This window comes from Myxine glutinosa, chromosome 10, assembly GCF_964187855.1.
Source record: "Myxine glutinosa chromosome 10, kmMyxGlut1.1, whole genome shotgun sequence".
Taxonomy (NCBI): Eukaryota; Metazoa; Chordata; class Myxini; order Myxiniformes; family Myxinidae; genus Myxine; species Myxine glutinosa.
Window position 1 is genome coordinate 29,776,228 of NC_136270.1, and position 18,855 is coordinate 29,795,082.

An 18,855-nucleotide genomic window follows, 5' to 3' on the forward strand; every position below is an offset into this window, starting at 1 on the left:
TGTGGGATGCAGGGCCCGGCGCGGATCGAAGCTGCGTCGTTTCTCTTCGAAGCGTCGTTGCCGATTCGGGCTTGGCCCCGCCCTGCCCGGTCGAATCCGGGACTTGGCGGGCGAGGCGACTGGTACAGTTCAAGGGCGAGTGGGAGGAAGCAGAACGGTGCCCCCTCGCGGGGACGGGGTTCCGACCGGGGGAGATTGAGCCATCGGGCCCGGGACCGCAAGGTACCGCGCCGAGATGGTGCGTGGAATCTCGGCCCGACCAAACCACCTCCCTTGAACCGAAAGCCGGACGGATTCAACCTGCAGGCGACCAAACCACCCGAATTCATTGCTCGGCTTTACGAAGCCGAGTTTAATGATGTCATGACGCACCGAGGCTAGGATATAGCGGACTGTGATGATGGTGATAGTGATAGTGATTTGATACGAAATTTAGAATAGTGAGTAGAATTGGTAGTAATTGGAAAATTTTTGATTTGTGGAAATTGGACGAGCAAAATTTATAGTAAGAGATGCCCCATGTGATGGGATGGCCAATCCACCATCCCTCACAAAAGGGGGCAAAGGAGCACTAGGTTATGGGGTTTATGGCAGTGAAAACTAGCCCGGGTGGGTTAGGATATATCGTGTGTAGGGATCTAGAGAGATGACCTTAGGTAACGTTAAGATTAGTTAGTGACAAGGATACCTGTAGTGGGGACGCAGGTAGGTTAGTGTGGATGATAATGACGTGGTATGTGCTTAGTTTAAAGGGAAGACGGAGAGCACTAAGTTAGCAGGGCAACAGGTAGTTTAGATGATGCTGTGTGAGTGTTGGAAGTGTATTCAGAAGTGTATTGTGAAAAGTGTGTAAGGAACAGGTGTGATTGCACAGGTGTGCAACTGAACAGGTGTGTGGAGCAGTGTATGAGTGAGTGCTGGTGATGTGTGTAGTGTTGACCAAATGGTCCAGGGAGAAGGAGGGTGCAGGTGCAACCAGGTGAGAGTGCACAGGTGTGCAACAACAGGTATGAGGAACAGGTGTATGGAATAAATGGTAGTGTGGAGTATATGGAGTATTGGAATGGATGGTCGTGGAGTGAGTATGATGGAAACTGTGGAGTGGAGTGGATGGTGCGGAGGTGTGAATGGGGGAAGGATGGACCCCCATCACGGATACCCGGGGAGGGTAGTGTAAGTGTTAGGTAGAGGGTATAGGTAAATTGTGGTTGGATATTGGCATCTGTGGTGCGGGTGAGAGAATGGTATTTGGATGGGTGCATTAGTGTTGTGGAAATGGCTGGGCGTGTAGCCTGTTAGTGTGTGTAGTTGGTTTGGGCACTCCACCACTGTGAGGATGTCGGCCAGGTGAGGCCGCAGGTGGGCTCTGGGAGCCGGTAGAGTGGTTGTGGATGGGGCCCGAGGATCCGGAGGACGGACCTGGGTAGCCCAGTGCCAGAGGGCACCAAGGGGTGACAGAGCCAGGAGGGGCCTTCCCCAATTAGATAGGTTAGGGTGAGGAGCTAGGTAAGCTCGGGTGGCAACTGCAGTGGTGGAGGTGTGCAGGTGGGTAGACCTGCTGGGAGAGCTACACGCCCCAGTCCTGAAATTGTGCAAGAGCACCGGGAGATGAATCGGGGGAGTGAGACCCCAAATTGAGAAGCATCACAGTTTGGTCAATGGGAATTGGTTTTTTAGAACCCATAGTGTAAGTTGGCCAATGGATTGGCAGGGAGAGACCCCGGGTAGTGTAAAGTGTGTTAAAGTCATTTAGAGGATAGTTAGGATTGAAGTCTCCTCGCACCACCTACATGCACTCACCTGAGATGACGTACCTCCACACCATGCCAGGTTGTTTTGTTATTTTTATGTGCAAATGTTTTGGATTGTGAGACGCATCATGACGTGGGTGTGACATTGTGCTTGATGTTCCATCTCTTCCTCCTTATGAGGATTGATGATGAATTGGGTGATGGCAAATTTTGGTTAGAGGGATTGTGGAGACGAATTTGGTGTAGGGGAAATATGGGGAAGACGTGACAGTAGTGACGAATTTGTAATGTGTAGATTTTGTACATATGGGGTAAGGGCAAGGGTAGTGTAGGTGACAGGGGGGGGGGGGGGGGTGACGTACGGTAGGGACGAGCTTTTCTCACTTCGCTCTCCATACGCACTTTGCCTTGCATTGCCTTGTTTGATGTGTACCCTTGTGACCTTACCCCTCGCTCATCTGTCTCTCCCCCCTTTTGTCTCCCACATGACCTGTGCGCCATTGGGCGCCGAGGGGAGCGTGCGTGAGTCCGCCATTGTGCGCCCGGAACTCCCAGAACCAGCTGTCTGCATCGATGCACCACATTATGGACCACATGTCTGTGGCCGAGCACCACTTATGGACCCCATGGGTTGGGGCATGGCCCCTCTGCTGGAACCGGCCATGAAGGCCCGAAATCTTGCTGGCGGACCTTGGCCACAGGGCACCGATGCCCCACAGGTGAACCACACTAGTCGGCCCCTGTGGGCCATAAATAAATAAAAATGGACACATTGGGTGCATTTCATTTTAAGTGCAAATAGGCCGCCAGCAAAGGAAAAAGACAACAGGAAGAAATAATAATAGCCAGCAGAGGGAGCCGAAGAGCAAGAGACCACCTGCAGGGTTAGGGGTTGTTGAGTTTATTTTTATGCATTGAACTGTGGTGCCTGCACCGATTGGTGCTTGAGGGTGTGTTGGTGCATTATGGGTGCTTTCATGGTGCATTGATGCAGAGCAGACTGTCTCCCCCCCAGAAAGAACAATCACAGGTCCTGGGTTGCGTTTTGTAAATAAAGTAGCGTCAAGTGTAAATAATGCTCCCCACCGTCGGTGTGTAGTTTGAAGACAATTCCGCAATTCGGTTAACTGTGGGCGTGAGTCTGTTAGGCAGGGTGCAATGGAGCAGCGGGACATATTTATCTATGTTTTAAAACTGTCGCACTCAGGGTCAGGTTAAAAGTAGAGGGAACTACACCTACGTGTCACACTAAATTAAAGTTATAGGCCCGAGACGTGCCTAAGAGGAGGAGGGTCAAGTGTTGCGGATATGAGGATTGCATTTTTTTGATTGTGTGTATTGTATTGTGGTAAATTGTTGTGTAACATTGGTTGGATATGGCCCCTCCTGCCTCCAGAGTTGTGTAAAGGTAAAAAGGGCGTCCCGGTAGTTAATTCCATGAAACACCACATTGAAGGACACTATAATACCCTTGTTCAGTAGTTTATATCCTTATTATGTGTTTTAGGGTAAGGCCTTGTCTTCCATTAACATGACACTCCATTGCACCAAGTGAAAGAGATAGATTCCCTTCATTCCCATTCCCATAAACCTCCATTTCCCTTTTCGTCGATTGGCAATTACATCCCCTCCAAAGCCGCCATTGACCACGAGGCAGGGTTGGGGAAGAAAGGCGGGTCCCCACCTCGTCATAGAGGGGAGGAGTGAGTCAGCCCCACTCAACCAACCACAAACAAGGGGTTGGACTTGGAGAGGGTGTGGAGAGAAACATCAAGGAGGTTCGCGAAGGTTGAGGGGCGGGGCCTATATAACCCGCCGCGGGACGTTCCCCAAGAGATGAACTTGAGAGCTGAGCTGAGCTGCATAGAGAGTTGCAAAGAGGTCCAGAGATGAGCTGAGAAGGGAGAATGAGCTATGACAAGAGCTGAGTTGTGAGGTCCAAAAGCAGAGATCATCCGGGGAAGCGCAACAGCCTGCTATTCGTCACCTTGCTCGCCAGCGGCAGCATCTACAGCAGCAGCAGCAGCAGCGTCTACAGCAGCAACAAGACTCGACAACCATTTGGGGCCTGGACGGCGGTTTTGAGCAGGGCCGCGAAGGAACGGCGGCTGCCCAACGCGCCGATTCGTGCTGCCGGACCCATTGGACTTTCCTCTCCTTCCAGCCAATTCCTATCATCATTCCCCGTGTGAGTCGTCTTTGTTTGTTCTGTCCTGGGTAGGTAATTAAGTCTGTATAAGCTAGTAATTTGCAGTGTCACCTGCTTTTTCATGTCCGCTGTAAATACCCGTGACTGCTCTTTTTGCTTGTGTGTGTGTAAATAATAAACCCCGTTTCTCTTCTGTACGTCTTCTTCTTCTTCCTCTTTGCATTCGTCGTCTTAGTCTTTTCCATATTGAATAGCTGTGGCGCGATACGGCCAACGTTCAGGGTGAATCGGGGAAAAACTGTTCGGCCGCGGTACCTCCGCTCGGTAAATAACATCTAATCCGCGGACCGTAACAATATATATATATATATATATATATATATATATATATATATATATATATATATATATATATATATATATATATACATATATATATATATATATATATATATATATATATATATATATATATATATATATATATATATATATATATGTTCTGCATGATACAACCAGCCTTTGATTTTGGTTGATTGAGATTTAAATCTATGAGGTTGATGAATAGAGCCAACAATTTCAAACTGATAAAGTGAAGTGTGTTCTGAAATAATGGTGAAAGTATCAATTGGTGAAAAATAGCTCATTCAACAGCAGAAAATAGCCAAAGGGTATGGAGAGCGATTATGTCGAGACGTAGTACAACTCCAATAGAAACTTCAGCTCAATGAATATGAGCAAGAAAATGGAAAAGTACCTTAATCAATGAACCTAAAGTTAATTGAAACATTTAAATTGCATTATGGAGCAGCTTTCATTTTTCAATATTTGTTTAATATTTCTGATTCCTAAAGTTTATTCAATAATGTACTAATCAATTACAAATATACTGTGTATCCAAATGCTTTATGTTATTGTCCCAAGTGTTATAAATATGTTCGATATGATTCTGCCACAAGAAAGTAAACCCACTTCGATAAATTTGTGTGAAGAAGATAACATCAAATAAAATGTGAATAAGGAATAAAAAACGAAAGCAAATAAATGCTATCAGGAAAAGCAGTTAAAATGTCACCAGAAGCAGGAGTTGAACATTCCATCACTTTTAATTATTGCCACTGGGCAGTTAAAGGGTGGATTTTAAGGTTGGAGGTAATTTGACCAGAGAGAGTGGCTGGAATGGCCAGCTGTTTTATGGGATCTTTAATGGCTGCCAGCTATTTGTTTGGTCAGGAAGCTTAGCATCTCATCTAAAGGACAATGCGCTGCTGTGCTCAAAATATTTGAGCTTTGGATATAGCACATTACAAGGTGTGAGTCATCCTATGTAATTAGTTTGACAAGAAACATTTGATCGGAGAGATGTTGTTGACCCAAAGAAGCCATCACTATTTTAAATCGAGCATTTTAAGTGGGAATCCGTTGAAAGAAATCTGATTAATATCGATTTATATCTCAGCAAAAGGAACACAGTGAACCAACAAATTGTGTTAAGTCCACTTTCACCAATTTTTTGAACCAAACCTCATGTGACGTGTCATTCATGGTGCATGAGCATACTCAAGACTTCCTGGATCTTACCCTAATAACAGATCTTACCCAACCGTCTTACCCTAATAACATATACAATTACCTTTTTTGTTTTCACTTGCAATCTTCTCTGTATCATTGTTATTTTATTTATAGCCTTGTTATATTTATATTGTTATATTTATATTGTTTTGTTATATTGTTATATTTATAGCCTCATGTGATATATTTCAAATATTTTATCAACTTTTCATTCAGCAGATTTTTTTTGTCTCATTTTGATAAATATTATTTCTAATATTTATTTAAGCCATTATTAACTTGTATAATTTATATTCTGTAATTATGTGTTTATATATTATTGTTTATACAATGACATCACTGTTCCTGCTGAGTATAGTCACGTGACTTCTCACTCATTAAAGCTGCCACTTTCGGACAGTTTTAATGAGAGTGAGAAGTCACATGAAGTTTGACAGTTCACATGTTGGCTCTTTGTTACAACTTAATGGTTTGCTCTGTCATGTAGCGTTAGTGGTTTTGAACTTACTGACAAATTTTAAGAGGTACTGAGCTTGAGTTGAAACCTCAATTTACGGTGATCAGCTAATGCTCAAGATCAGAATGAGCAAAAGTCCTGTATTTTACGTGATCGTCCCATATATTTATCCAAAATGAAACCATTTGTCCCATTTTTTTCAGTACTATGATTGGGTATTTTAAAAAAGGAAAATAAATTTGCAGCGCAGAAACGTACGCCCCCATCATGACAATAGTATACTGTCAATAAGGCCAAGCAGCAGTCGGGAACACTACAATGGTGTCATGGGACTCATCGCATGGGAGTGATGCAACTGTTACTATATTATATTTAATTGCTTTCATTTTTATACCTCCGCCGACGAAGTCGATGGAGGCATTATATTTTTTCAGTTTGTCCGTCTGGATGTCCGTCCGTCTGTCCTGATAGGTTTTCGTTACGGCGATAACTTGAGAACGGCTGAGGGTATTAGTCAAACTTATAGTCAGGTTCACTATGTTAACAAATATAATTTCGTTCAAAAATTTGGGAGATTAGCAAACCTGTACATTTTTGGGATCACCAGAGCATGCAGAATCCGAAAATCAATGTTGGCATTTGCACAGACACCTGCATGGCCGCCATTTTGGATTTTCAAAATGGCCGCCATAAAATACATATTTTGCGTTATCTCGGCTTCTAGTCAACCTATAAACTTAATTAAATATGCTAATCCAATATTTCTGGGTCAAGGAATCCAATAAAGGCCTCAAAATAGTGCTCAGGATGATAGAAAAGCAACAAACAAAGGTAATTGAAAACCATTGTCTTTATATTTGTGATATAACTGTATTACATAATACATGATATTGCAAGTCCTTTGAAGTTATAGGTATGGGTTTATAAAGCAAGAAAGCAGCCTTGTTGGTATCAGATTGAACTATAAGTCCTATACACAGGATCTACTAGGTCTACACCGTTCAGGAATATGCTTATACAGATCTTCATCACTGTCCTGAGTGTCATTTTCACAAAGGTGTCTACGCAAATGTAAACATTAATTTTTGGATTCCTCATGCTCTGAATATTCCAAAAATGTATAGTTTTGCTAATCTCCAAAAAATTTGAACGAAAAAACATAGTGAACCTGACTATTGGTGCAGGTATGTACAATGAGGTAAAGATGAACTGATTAGATTTTGGGGTCACGAGGTCAAAGGCCAAATGTCAGAGGTCATGTTCGGTAAAAATCCTGTTACCGTGGTAACTTGTGAACCAGTGATGGGATTCTGACAAAATTTGGTACAGTTATGTAGAATGATGTAAAGATGAACTAATTAGATTTTGGAGGCAAGAGGTCAAAGGTCAAAGTCTTTAATAGGTATATAACTTGAGAACGGCTGAAGTGATCTAATTCAAACTTGGTCCAGGTATGTATAATGATGTAAAGATTAACTGATTCGATTTTGGGGGCAAGAGGTCAACGGTCAAAGGTTAAAGTTTGCAATAGGTATATAACTTCAATAGGTCAATTTACGCTTCATTATGCCCACACTTTAAAAAAAATGGGGGGATATTGTAATTGGCTCTGTCTTTCTGTCCGACCGTCTGTCACGTTATCTCCTCCGAAAAAGTTCTGCGGAAGTTCACCAAACTTGGTAGATATGATTGCCACAGGCAAGAAGGTGTGAGAGCAGTATCATTATTGGCCCTGCCCACTGGGGCATGGGGCAGAGCCAAAAGGTCAAATACCAAAAAATGCAATTACAGGAACATTTTATAACATTTTTTAATGAAACTTGAGGATGCATGAAATATGTAAGGTTTTTTTGGATTTGACCCTTTGCTCATGCCCCATGGGGTGGAGACTTAGGGTCACATGGGTCAAAACAGAAGATTTTTTTTCCTTCAAAACTTTACATTGGGCCATTCCTGGTGGAACTCTTTGCCATCTTTCAACTTTGCTCGAGGTGGGAAGCATGGGCATTTGCGATGGCATGTCATCGACTTCATTCTAGTTTTTATTTTATAACATTTATTCATACAGATATTGGTGATATAAAACATACATTCAAAATCTTACAATATTAAGGATATGAATATACAAAATACAAAAGTACACTTCCGAAAATAACATGTACATTCATAATGGGGCCTACAGCAGCACGCTTGATCCGTGCCTGAGTATCCTGTATTTATGTTCCTCAGACCTGGTCATCCTGATAGAGCAATCCTATAGATCTATAGGATTGCTCTATCAGGATGACCAATTTTCAGGATGATGACCAATTTTCAGGATGATGACCAATTTTCAGGATATCAGGATGACCAACCACACACAATTTCCCCCACCCGCTAATCATGACACTCTAGCTCACTTGCTCCTCCAAATTCACACTTTTTAAGCATTTCTTTTTTACAAGTACAAGTTTTACAAGTTTTACAAGTACAAGTACAAGTTTACAAGTACATTTTAAGTACAAGCATTTCTTTCCACCTTTTTCTGAATCTATTTTTATTTTGTGTACAAGGCCGAGGATTGTGGAAACGTTATAAAACATGAGAGATGAGAACATAGCAGAAGAAGAAGATAGTAGAAAGGGGGTAAACACACCAGCAGCATGTTAGAGGGACACAATGGAGGGGGGAAGAACGATTATGGAGAAGAATGAGATCAAAGGACGGGGAGGAGGCCATGTGGGGTGAACAAACTGGATACAAACTCAAAAAGAGCAAGGGAAGAAAAGCCATGGATGAAACAAATGGGGCAAACAAATAAGAGGGATAGGAGAGAAAACACAATAACTTGGAAAGGAATGGGGTGTGATTGGGGAGCGTTAATGAGGGTAAAACAAGATCATGAGTATGGATGAGGGATTGATGACCTGAGGAGTTGAACAGCATCTTGAAGTCCTGGAGGGTAGAATGAGATTGAAAAGACTAAGGAAGTTGATTCGACAAGCAAGAGAAAAGAAAAGAGAAACAAATAGGTGGAGGTGAGGAGTGATGCTAGATTTTGGAAGTTTCACCAAAAGTGGGTTAGTATCAGACTGAATTTGCCCTGCAGAAACCTGGTGATTGGGGGAGGGGATGGGGCGGGGTTGGGGAGGCAGAACAATGAAAGAGCAGAAGATGCAAGACCAGAAAGGAGGCAGTATAAAACAGAGGCCACCAACAACTACAGTCCTATTTAAGGTAAAATTGATAAACAGGTGCACAGTGGAATCAAAGACCTCTATCTAAGTGCACAATGATCAAATTTAGGGCATTTGTATGGACATAAAATTAAATAAAGAAATGAATGATGAGGTATCCATTGGCACTTACTGGAAATCAGCCTGAGCTTGGAGAGAACTTAATGGCTGAAACACCAAGGCTCGCTGCCGCATCCCAAGGAGACAAGCGGAGTCGTCCGAGTTGGCAAACACTCGGCCTGCAGGATGAGAAAGCAAGTTGTATTATAACCCCATCTCAAGGATGGTACCTTCTCTTGCCTTCCTTCATTGCTGACTATGTTAAGTTATCTGTGAGAAAGATGGCAGTTTAATGAGATATTTTTCAGTATGCCTGATGTGGTACCTTTACATCATCACAAATCCAATGCGAGGAGAGGGGGGGTGAGAGAGAGAGGAGGGGGAGAGAGAGGAGGGGGAGAGAGGAGGGGGAGAGAGAGGAGGGGGAGAGAGAGGAGGGGGGGAGAGGAGGGGGAGAGAGAGGAGGGGGAGAGTGAGGAGGGGGAGAGAGAGGAGGGGGAGAGAGAGGAGGGGGAGAGAGAGGAGGGGGAGAGAGAGGAGGGGGAGAGAGAGGAGGGGGAGAGAGAGGAGGGGGAGAGAGAGGAGGGGGAGAGAGAGGAGGGGGAGAGAGAGGAGGGGGAGAGAGAGGAGGGGGAGAGAGAGGAGGGGGAGAGAGAGGAGGGGGAGAGTGAGGAGGGGGAGAGTGAGGAGGGGGAGAGTGAGGAGGGGGAGAGAGAGGAGGGGGAGAGAGAGGAGGGGGAGAGAGAGGAGGGGGAGAGAGAGGAGGGGGAGAGAGAGGAGGGGGAGAGAGCAGACAGGGGGAGAGAGCAGACAGGGGGCACAGAGAGGAGAGGGGGGAAGCGAAGGGGAGAGATTGGAGGGAGAGAGATGGGTTGGAGAGAGAGTAGAGGAGGAAAGATGGGAGGGAAAGAGGGGGGAGGAGAGAGTGGAGGGACGGAGAGGGGGAAAGGGAAGGTGAGAGGGAGAGAGGTGAGAGTGATGGTAGGGTAGGCGAAGGGAGAGAGAATGGGAGGGAGAGAGAGGGGAGGAGAAAGTGGAGGGAGAAAGATGGGAGGGATAGAGAGGGGAAGGAGAGAGATGGGAGGGAGAGAGTGGAGGGAAAGATGGGAGTGAGAGAGATTGGAGGGAGGTAGTGGAGGAAGAAAGCGGAGGGAGAGAGTGTAGGGGTAGACATGGGAGGGAGAGAGTGTATGGGGCAGACATGAGAGGGAGAGAGTGGAGGAAGAAAGCGGAGGGAGAGAGATGGGAGGGAGGAAGGACAGAGATGGGAGGGAGGGAGGAGAGAGAGAGAGAGAGAGAGAGAGAAAGAGAAAGTGGAGGGAGAGAAAGTGGAGGGAGAGAGAGTGATATGGGAGAGAGAGTGATATGGGAGAGAGAGTGGAGGGAGAGAGAGAGTGGGGAGGGAGGGAGAGAGTGGGGAGGGAGGGAGAGAGTGGGGAGGGAGGGAGAGAGTGGGGAGGGAGGGAGAGAGTGGGGAGGGAGGGAGAGAGTGGGGAGGGAGGGAGAGAGTGGGGAGGTAGGGAGAGAGTTGGGAGGGAGGGAGAGAGTGGGGAGGGAGGGAGAGAGAGTGGGGAGGAAGGGAGAGAGAGTGGGGAGGGAGGGAGAGAGAGTGGGGAGGGAGAGAGAGTGGGGAGGGAGAGAGAGTGGGGAGGGAGAGAGAGTGGGGAGGGAGAGAGAGTGGGGAGGGAGAGAGAGTGGGGAGGGAGAGAGAGTGGGGAGGGAGAGAGAGTGGGGAGGGAGAGAGAGTGGGGAGGGAGAGAGATGGGAGGGAGAGAGGTGGGAGGTGTGTGGCTCCCTTAATTTTGTCCTTCAACTTCGCTATTAGTGCCCCCCTTCCCTCCTCTCAACTGTTCTTTTTGTCCTGTTGCGTCATCCATTTCATGTCCTAGCTCTTCCACGAGTCTTGATTTTGTATACAAAGAAACTGCCATAGGTTGGCAACCATTGTGCAGACTTGATGGGAAGAATGCTCTCTTTCTGTGTTGAAGTTCCTTGAAAGGGAAGTCATATATTATCTATTATATACAGTATTGTGAACCATGGTGTCTGTCTGTGCCTTTGTCTGTCTCCCGTTTACGGTGGCTGCTTCCCGTGCTGTATTTTAAAATCTCAACATTCACTTTTGAAATGACGGAAGAACAGGCATGAATAATGTTGATGCCAAATTTTATTTTGCAGGTAGGATATTTTGCCCTCTTTTTAGACAAATTAAACTTCCGCCGCCCAATTCTTTGCCAGTCACCACTGTTCTGTGGTGGTTCGGTAAAAGTAGCTCAGAGTTTTGGCTTTGAGTGAAACCAAGGGTGCGATATAATTAACCTTTTAAAAGTCCATTAAATAATTGAAATTGATCGATAAACTTAAACTTTTCTCGTCACTGGGGACAGCTACTTTTGCTTGCTTTTCCTATCACTGGAGACCCAAACTCTTCCTCTTCAATAAATAATTTGTAAAGAAAAAAGAAAGAATTTATGTTTCGTTTTCACGGTATTCTTATTCTTTGTTTATTTTTTATTCTGTTTTGTTTTCACTCCCTTGTAAGAATAGTTTGACCGTCCCCAATCTGAACACAACACACTTCCTTGCACGAGTTAATGCAATACACAACCTGTTTTCCCACAAACTTAATGTTGTAGAATTTTGAACACAAACCTTGTCTGTAGCATTTTTGTAGCTGTTCCGATAGCCATTTTACCGATTTGGCACCCAGCTTGGAGCTGTAATTCCTGTCGAAGGGTGATGGACAACCCCCCTACAACACAAGACGAGGCGCAGATTCCGATGAATGACAAATATTGAAACCAGCACAAACAAGCCTCCTCACGCTAAAGTTATAGGCGTCTACTTCCTGCAAGCATTTTGATAAGTATTTCCTTGGATAATAATGCCAATGAAAAGACGAGTCAAAAAAGCATGACTTACTTGCTGCATGTGTCCAAGAACATTCTTGCGGCAGTCAAAAATCCCCTTTCCTTCCTCAGAGTAAAGGTTGAAAACAAAGTCCGTAGTGTAGTTTGAATTGCTGTTCTCATTTCTGGATATACAGAAACACAAACATTATTTATCAAAACAAATTTACATAATACTTTCTTAGTTGTGAAAAATATGGATAGAAAGGTAATGCCTCCCAGCCTTCATTGAGGAATGCCACTGAAGAAGGTTGATGGGAGCAGAGGTCGTGACATAGTAAGCCAGCGAGGTGACACATTATTATAAAATTCTCCATCACTGGGCTTGCTGAGGTTAACTCCATAAATGATGTCAACATACCGAATAACCAGGCCTCTACGGACTGATCCTTTCATTTTCTGCGACAGATGTTCAACATTGGCCTGAAATTAAAAAAAACGTTACGAAAGAAAGGTCACGATGAACTATACAATACACGGTGTGGTTCATAATGTATCTCAACTGCCTGTCTCATAGGGCATTATCCCTCAAATACCAAACTGCTCAATTTGTTCTGTTCCTTTCATTACCCTACATCTCCAATTCAAATGTTCTTGGAATGAGATACAATAGTCCAAAAAATGATAACGTTTATATTCTTCAATATACTCGTACGAGTTTATAAAATGAGTTTGAAACAATATTTTTCTTATTTGTTACACTATACATATGATGCTGCTATCATCATTTTATACACAGTTTTGTTGCAATAAAATATTATTTAGTAGTTGTGAAAAATATGGCAAAATATTATTATTATTTTATTATCTGCAAAGCACTGCATACAAAAACATGCCTTATAACTCCTTATTAAATTATAAGTTGTTTTAAGTGCTTCCACTTTGACTTCAGACCAAAGGTCGTTTTCAGCAGTTTTTACTGCAACGTATTCCTCTCTTTTTACTTTGCATGAGCAAAGGAGCTAATGTGTTCACGTATGGTCCTTAGCGCCACCTGGTGGAACGATGAGGGTATCAAAGGAAATTTGAATACAAGAGAAGGTTGTTTGATTCATCATGTCTGTGCAAATCTACCATATAAAACAATGTCAGTTTGTTTGTACAGATGTCTGTCCCCCTTCGTAAGGCTAGATTTTGAAGGCCAATATTTTAACACGAATGTGTGTTCACGATGGTCTATTTTTGAGGACAAAACAAACTTGAAAAGTATTTTCCATAAAAGAGTAATTATATCTCTTTTACTGGAATTGTAGACGGTGGCTTGCAAACCGAGCCTCAAGGGCGGTGTACAGAAACGGTAAAAAAAAAATGCAAGGTGTAGGGAGATGAGATCCATTGCACGTGATGTGCAACACGTGCAGAATAAAGTGAGTGTTCATTTACATCTGTGCGATGTCTCATAAATAAAGAAGATATAAGCATGCCTGACACTAGGCCAAGGCTTCAGACTTTGGCACGCTCACGGAGCTGCACTGTCGAATAAACTGTTTCAATCCGTCATATTTGACTGGCTTTTTACTAGTTATAATATAATAAGCATTATGATCGGCTTAGCGCTCCAACTTATTACAGGTAGTGTGCTATTTATATGAATAACCCCAATTTGGCCAGGGTACTGGTACACAGTGGTCGCTTCCTATTTTCAAAAAGGTAGCATAGGATCTATCAATGTCCACTCCTGGAATGCAAACAGGATAACCAGCTTTACAACTAACACCCTCAAGTAAGAGGCTGTGTGCTCTAAAATGCAGCTCTGCTGCTAACAATAAGGGCAGTTTCTAGTCAAATCCAACACTCCAGTCAAATCAAATCCAGTACAGGTGAAGGGCAATGATGTTGTCCTGGTCGCTCCGAATATTCAGTGCAAATGTCAGAAAGAAAGGTTGTAAATCTTATTTGCATTCAGTCATCAGCGAATGTAAGTTTCATCTTGAATTGTATTTCTGTTTTCATAGAATTGTGTGCAATCTGGAAATTGGTGCTTGGGTGACATTCAAGAGGCTTCCTGACAATTATGGCATAACCCAAATACTAGTTTTTCACTTTCTCTTAATAAAATTATTTTATCCATCTTCATTGGAGGCTCCTACCATTACAAATGAAAGCCTTTTATAATCGAATTTATGAACGACTTTGCGTGTGTTTTCTTCTGTTTGAAAGCATCGTTGCTTTATCATGGCTTCCTAAAGAGCCACATGGAATGTAAGATCATTAGACTCAAAATCAATCACACCATTTAGATAAAACCTACATACAGTCCTTGTGGAAAAGACGTACATTTGGCACAGCCAACAAAATTCCTGCCAACCTGCAAATCCCGCATAGTGAAGTGATCCTCAAAGATGTAAGCTGCGTCTGCACCTGCTGCGAGCCCACTCATGGTAGCCAGGTATCCGCAGTAGCCGCCCATCGTCTCAATGATGAATACTCGGTGTTTTGTACCACTTGCCGACAGTTTAATACGATCACATGTCTGCGTTAAGGAGGAGATGTCACCAAACATGAGACTTTATGATGATGAGCAATATATAGCATACTTTCCAGTTACGTACCAGGCCAAACATTGCGCACAGTTTTCATTCACTTATGGCTTTGATAGAAACACAATTTGCATGGCCATGGTGCTTATGATGCATGCACAACAAGTTATTAAGAATTAATGTGGCTTTCTTTGTTCAAAGCAGTGCTGAATAACTGTTTTGTTTGCATAACAATTAACTCAAACTGAAAACACAATAATAATGAATCTTACATTGCATATCCTAGTGTTACTTTGTTCGGTTCCACCTTTTTAATTATTAGTGAGGAGAAAATATATAAATAAGAAATATGTTGTGCATAGCACAATACCTGTGAAATCCCTAAACTAGGTTGCTGCCGTTTGGCCTATGTTGACCTCAAAAATAATTGGTGGTTGAATTCAGTGATCTTATATGCAAATACTCTTCAAATTTCAAGTCAATCGGATGAAAATTGAGGATTTTAGAAATTTCACCTAAGTTGTTGACCTTTGGCCTATGTTGACCTTTTGGCCTATGCTGACCAAGAATATTGTTGGTTGAATTCAGTGGCATAAATTGCAAATACTCTTCAAATTTCAAGTCAATCAGATGAAAATTCGTAAATAACATCCTTTATTATAAAATATAAAAATGCTCAACATATACATGACCTCGGAGAAAATTATTATTTAATTTGCAATTGCGGCTCATTATATAATATCCTGGCAGAAAATTAAAAGCGAAAATGGGACAGCATCTTTATATATACCTCCTGTGTTGTCATGTTTCTGTTTGAAGGCAACAGAAGCGCAATGATATATGCCGCAAGTTGTATCCTCGTATTGGATCAAAATGAGCATTTTTACTCCAGGTACTGGCTCGGCTTAAGGCATGGCTTATACTGTGCAAGGTGCGGCAGACGATGAGGATTTGAGCTTACCGTATCGACTAAAAGTGTATACGAGATCGAATCTCCGGGGATGTCAGTTTGATGGTTCCGAGAATGTGCGCGATCAGACCCAAAGGTTAAATCTTAGGCTCTACGAGCGATTCGCAGTGATCACACCAAAAGATTGCCTGCGCACCAACTTGTTTTTACATAATCACATAAAAATGTCACCAAAAGCATTAGCCACTTCATCTTTATGGATTGCAAGGTCATTGCCCTCGGCCATGTTTACAGTTGGGCCAGTGGTTGCTACCATGACCGACGCAAGAGGCAACACAACTAAAGGCCATACGTATTCTAAGTTGGCGTGATGGACTAGGCCCTGAAGCTTCCGATAAAGCTGCCATCGGTCTTGAGGCAAGCCACCATTGGGATGACCTGTTTGTGATGGCCATCGATGACTGTGGGACATTTGCATTTGAATCTCGAGAGAAGTCAAGAGTTCGTTCACTGCTGGTGAATAATAGTGAGGACTTCTGTTGGAGCTGCAGGCGATTCAAAATGGTTGTGAAGGATATTAACCTTTATGTGACTGGTCATTCTGCAACCTATCAGGGAGTGACAAATATTGTGTTTACAGGGACTAAAACTGTTGAATAAAAAGTTTTGTTGTTTTATCCTTAGGCCGTGCATTTAATTCTCCAGAAAAATGTAAGAGTAACCAGTGTTGCAACGGACAATAAACCACCACGGGAGAGGCGTGGGGAGGCATTGCATGGTCAATAGCATCTAACACATGCACTACATTGTGCATGACCATAGTGTTGCATCACAAAACACAATGATCAAAAGGCATTAAAGAATAGCACTATTTTTATTATTATTTATTCTTATTCTTTAATGGCCACAATGATTCCCACGTCCATGTGGGGATGGCAGGGGGACACTTGATCCAGGTCTTTGACAAACCAGCTGGCTAGGTCGGTTGTTCGACGAAGGTTGTGGCAGGAATTTGGAATTTGGCCATGGTGTGGGCAATAGGTTGCCTTCTCTTCTTGAAGGACACTGTGGGATCTTTAACGTCCACCAATGATGCCGGCACACAGGTAACCTGTTTAAGGTCCATCCGAGGGATGGGTACACACATTGATGAATCTCACTGCCTGTGAAACACCAGGCTGATAGCTTATAGCTGAGTTGGGATTCAAACCCAGGCTTGATAGCTTAGAGGTGAGTGTGCATTCCTCTAACCAATATAGCTTAGAGGCTTAGAGGCTTCATAGCTTAGAGGCTTCACGCTGTTGAGGCCAAAGCTTTCAGAATCATTGGAATCTCCTGCGATGTAGTCAACACCGAGGGCCTTTCACTCACTCACCGCAGGCAGGTTGGTGGTCTTTCTGTCTTCTATCGACTCCTCTCCGGCCTTGCTCCCCCAGCTCTCTCTCTGTGCTCTGTCCCCCCAATATTCCTTCAGGTCGCACAAGATCTGCCTGCAACCCTCTTATGGTTAAACTGCCAAAGTCTAGGCTGTCTGCTCACCTTCACTCTTTCATTCCCCTTTTCTCCCGCCTCTGGAACAAACTCCCCCACTCCCTTCAATCCCACTCCTCCCTCCAGGTCTTCAAAACAGCTGTTCACCACCATCTCTTATCTTCCCCCATCGAAAACCTTGATCTTTTCTACCCCCGGTAATTCACCCCAGAGTCCTTGCAGTGTTCATATGTTTTATTCCTCTCCCACCTCCCCCCAAGTCCTCCCGATGTCCCTGCTCTCAAATGTTGTGTTTGTGTCCTTCCCCCTCTTCCCCCTCTCTTTTGTGTCCTTCCCCCTCTCTCCCCATCTTGTCTGCCGCTCCCCTTGTTTTTTGTGTTTTGTGTGTCGGTTTGTCTTTTTGTGTGATAAATGTTAGCTCTTTCACGAGCCTCGATCTTGTATCCAAAAAAAAAAAAAAAAAAAAATACTGCTAGCCCTATTATTAGCCCGTCCCCTGTGCAGCAAGAGATGGGGCTTTGCAATCACTTCTGTGTGTCTGTCTGTGTGTGTGTTTGTCCGGGCTGTAACCTTTTTACCATTTGAGTGTTATCAAATTTTCACCAAAGCTGTACGATGATAATAAGGAGAAGGCAAATTACTAATTTTGTCAAAAGGTTAAAGGTTAGCATCATCTTAAATCATCAATTTTCATCAAATTGACCTGAAATTAAAAATTACCATTTGAGTTTTGTCATCAACTTTTCAACAAAACTTTATTATGAGAACTAGCGTGACTCGGCGCGCTCCGCGCGCCTCACCATACATCGTTTCAGAGGGGTAGGCATCTTTGACCATTTCGGTGTCTTTTGGGTTTCATGGTATTTTGGGTCTTCAGGGCCATTTGGGTCTTCAGGGTCTTTTAGATCCTCTGGGCCTTTAAGGGTATTTTTGGTCTTTGAGGTATTTTGGGTCTTCAGGGTCTTTTGGGTCTTTGGTGTTTCAGAGGCTTTTGGGTCTTAAGGGTCTTCGGGGCGTTTTGGGTCTTCGGGGTGTTTTGGGTCTTTGGGGCGTTTTGGGTCTTCGGGGCCTTTTGGGTCTTTGGGATATTTTTGGTCTTTGGGATATTTTTGGTCTTCGTGGTCTTTTTGGACTTCGGGGTCTTTTTGGTGTTTGGGGTCTTTTGGGTCTTAGGGGTGTTTTGGGTCTTCCGGGCGTTTTGGTCTTCGGGGTCTTTTTGGTCTTCGGGGTCTTTTTGGTCTTCGGGTCTTTTTGATCTTTGGGGTATTTTGGGTCTTTGGGGTCTTTTTTGGTCTTCGGGGTGTTTTGGGTCTTTGGAGTGTTTTGGGTCTTTGGGGTGTTTTGGGTCTTCGGGGTGTTTTGGATCTTCGGGGCATTTTGGGTCTTCGGGGTGTTTTGGGTTTTGGGTCTTTGGGGCGTTTTGGGTCTTCGGGGCGTTTTAGATCTTCAGGGCATTTTGGGTCTTCGGGGCGTTTTGGGTTTTGGGTCTTTGGGGCGTTTTGGGTCTTCGGGGCGTTTTGGGTCTTCGGGGCGTTTTGGGTCTTCGGGGCGTTTTGGGTCTTTGGGGCGTTTTGGGTCTTCGGGGCGTTTTGGGTCTTCGGGGCGTTTTGGGTCTTTGGGGCGTTTTGGGTCTTCGGGGTATTCAAGGTATTCGGGGTATTCAGGGTCTTCTGGGTATTCGGAGTATTCAGGGTCTTCGGGGTATTCAGGGTCTTCGGGGTGTTTTGGGTCTTCGGGGTGTTTTGGGTCTTCGGGTGTTTTGGGTCTTCGGGTGTTTTGGGTCTTCGGGGTGTTTTGGGTCTTCGGGGTGTTTTGGGTCTTCGGGGTGTTTTGGGTCTTCGGGGTGTTTTGGGTCTTCGGG

The 18,855-nt window shown here is 44.0% G+C and overlaps 1 protein-coding gene across 2 annotated transcripts in view; it reads right to left on the reverse strand.

Annotated features, from left to right (window-relative positions):
- Positions 1–9,248: 9,248 nt before the first annotated feature.
- LOC137434331 (ATP-dependent 6-phosphofructokinase, muscle type) overlaps positions 9,249–18,855 on the reverse strand; it is a 153,724-nt gene continuing 144,117 nt past the window's right edge. For both annotated transcript variants that reach the window (XM_078785498.1, XM_078785497.1), the window contains exons 18-22: positions 14,422–14,586; positions 12,475–12,536; positions 12,127–12,238; positions 11,857–11,956; positions 9,249–9,383 (exon numbers count right to left, since the gene is read on the reverse strand). In XM_078785498.1, coding sequence (XP_078641624.1) covers positions 9,274–9,383; positions 11,857–11,956; positions 12,127–12,238; positions 12,475–12,536; positions 14,422–14,586 — 549 coding nt within the window. In that variant the 3' untranslated portion in view covers positions 9,249–9,273. The remainder of the gene's footprint in view (positions 9,384–11,856; positions 11,957–12,126; positions 12,239–12,474; positions 12,537–14,421; positions 14,587–18,855) is intronic.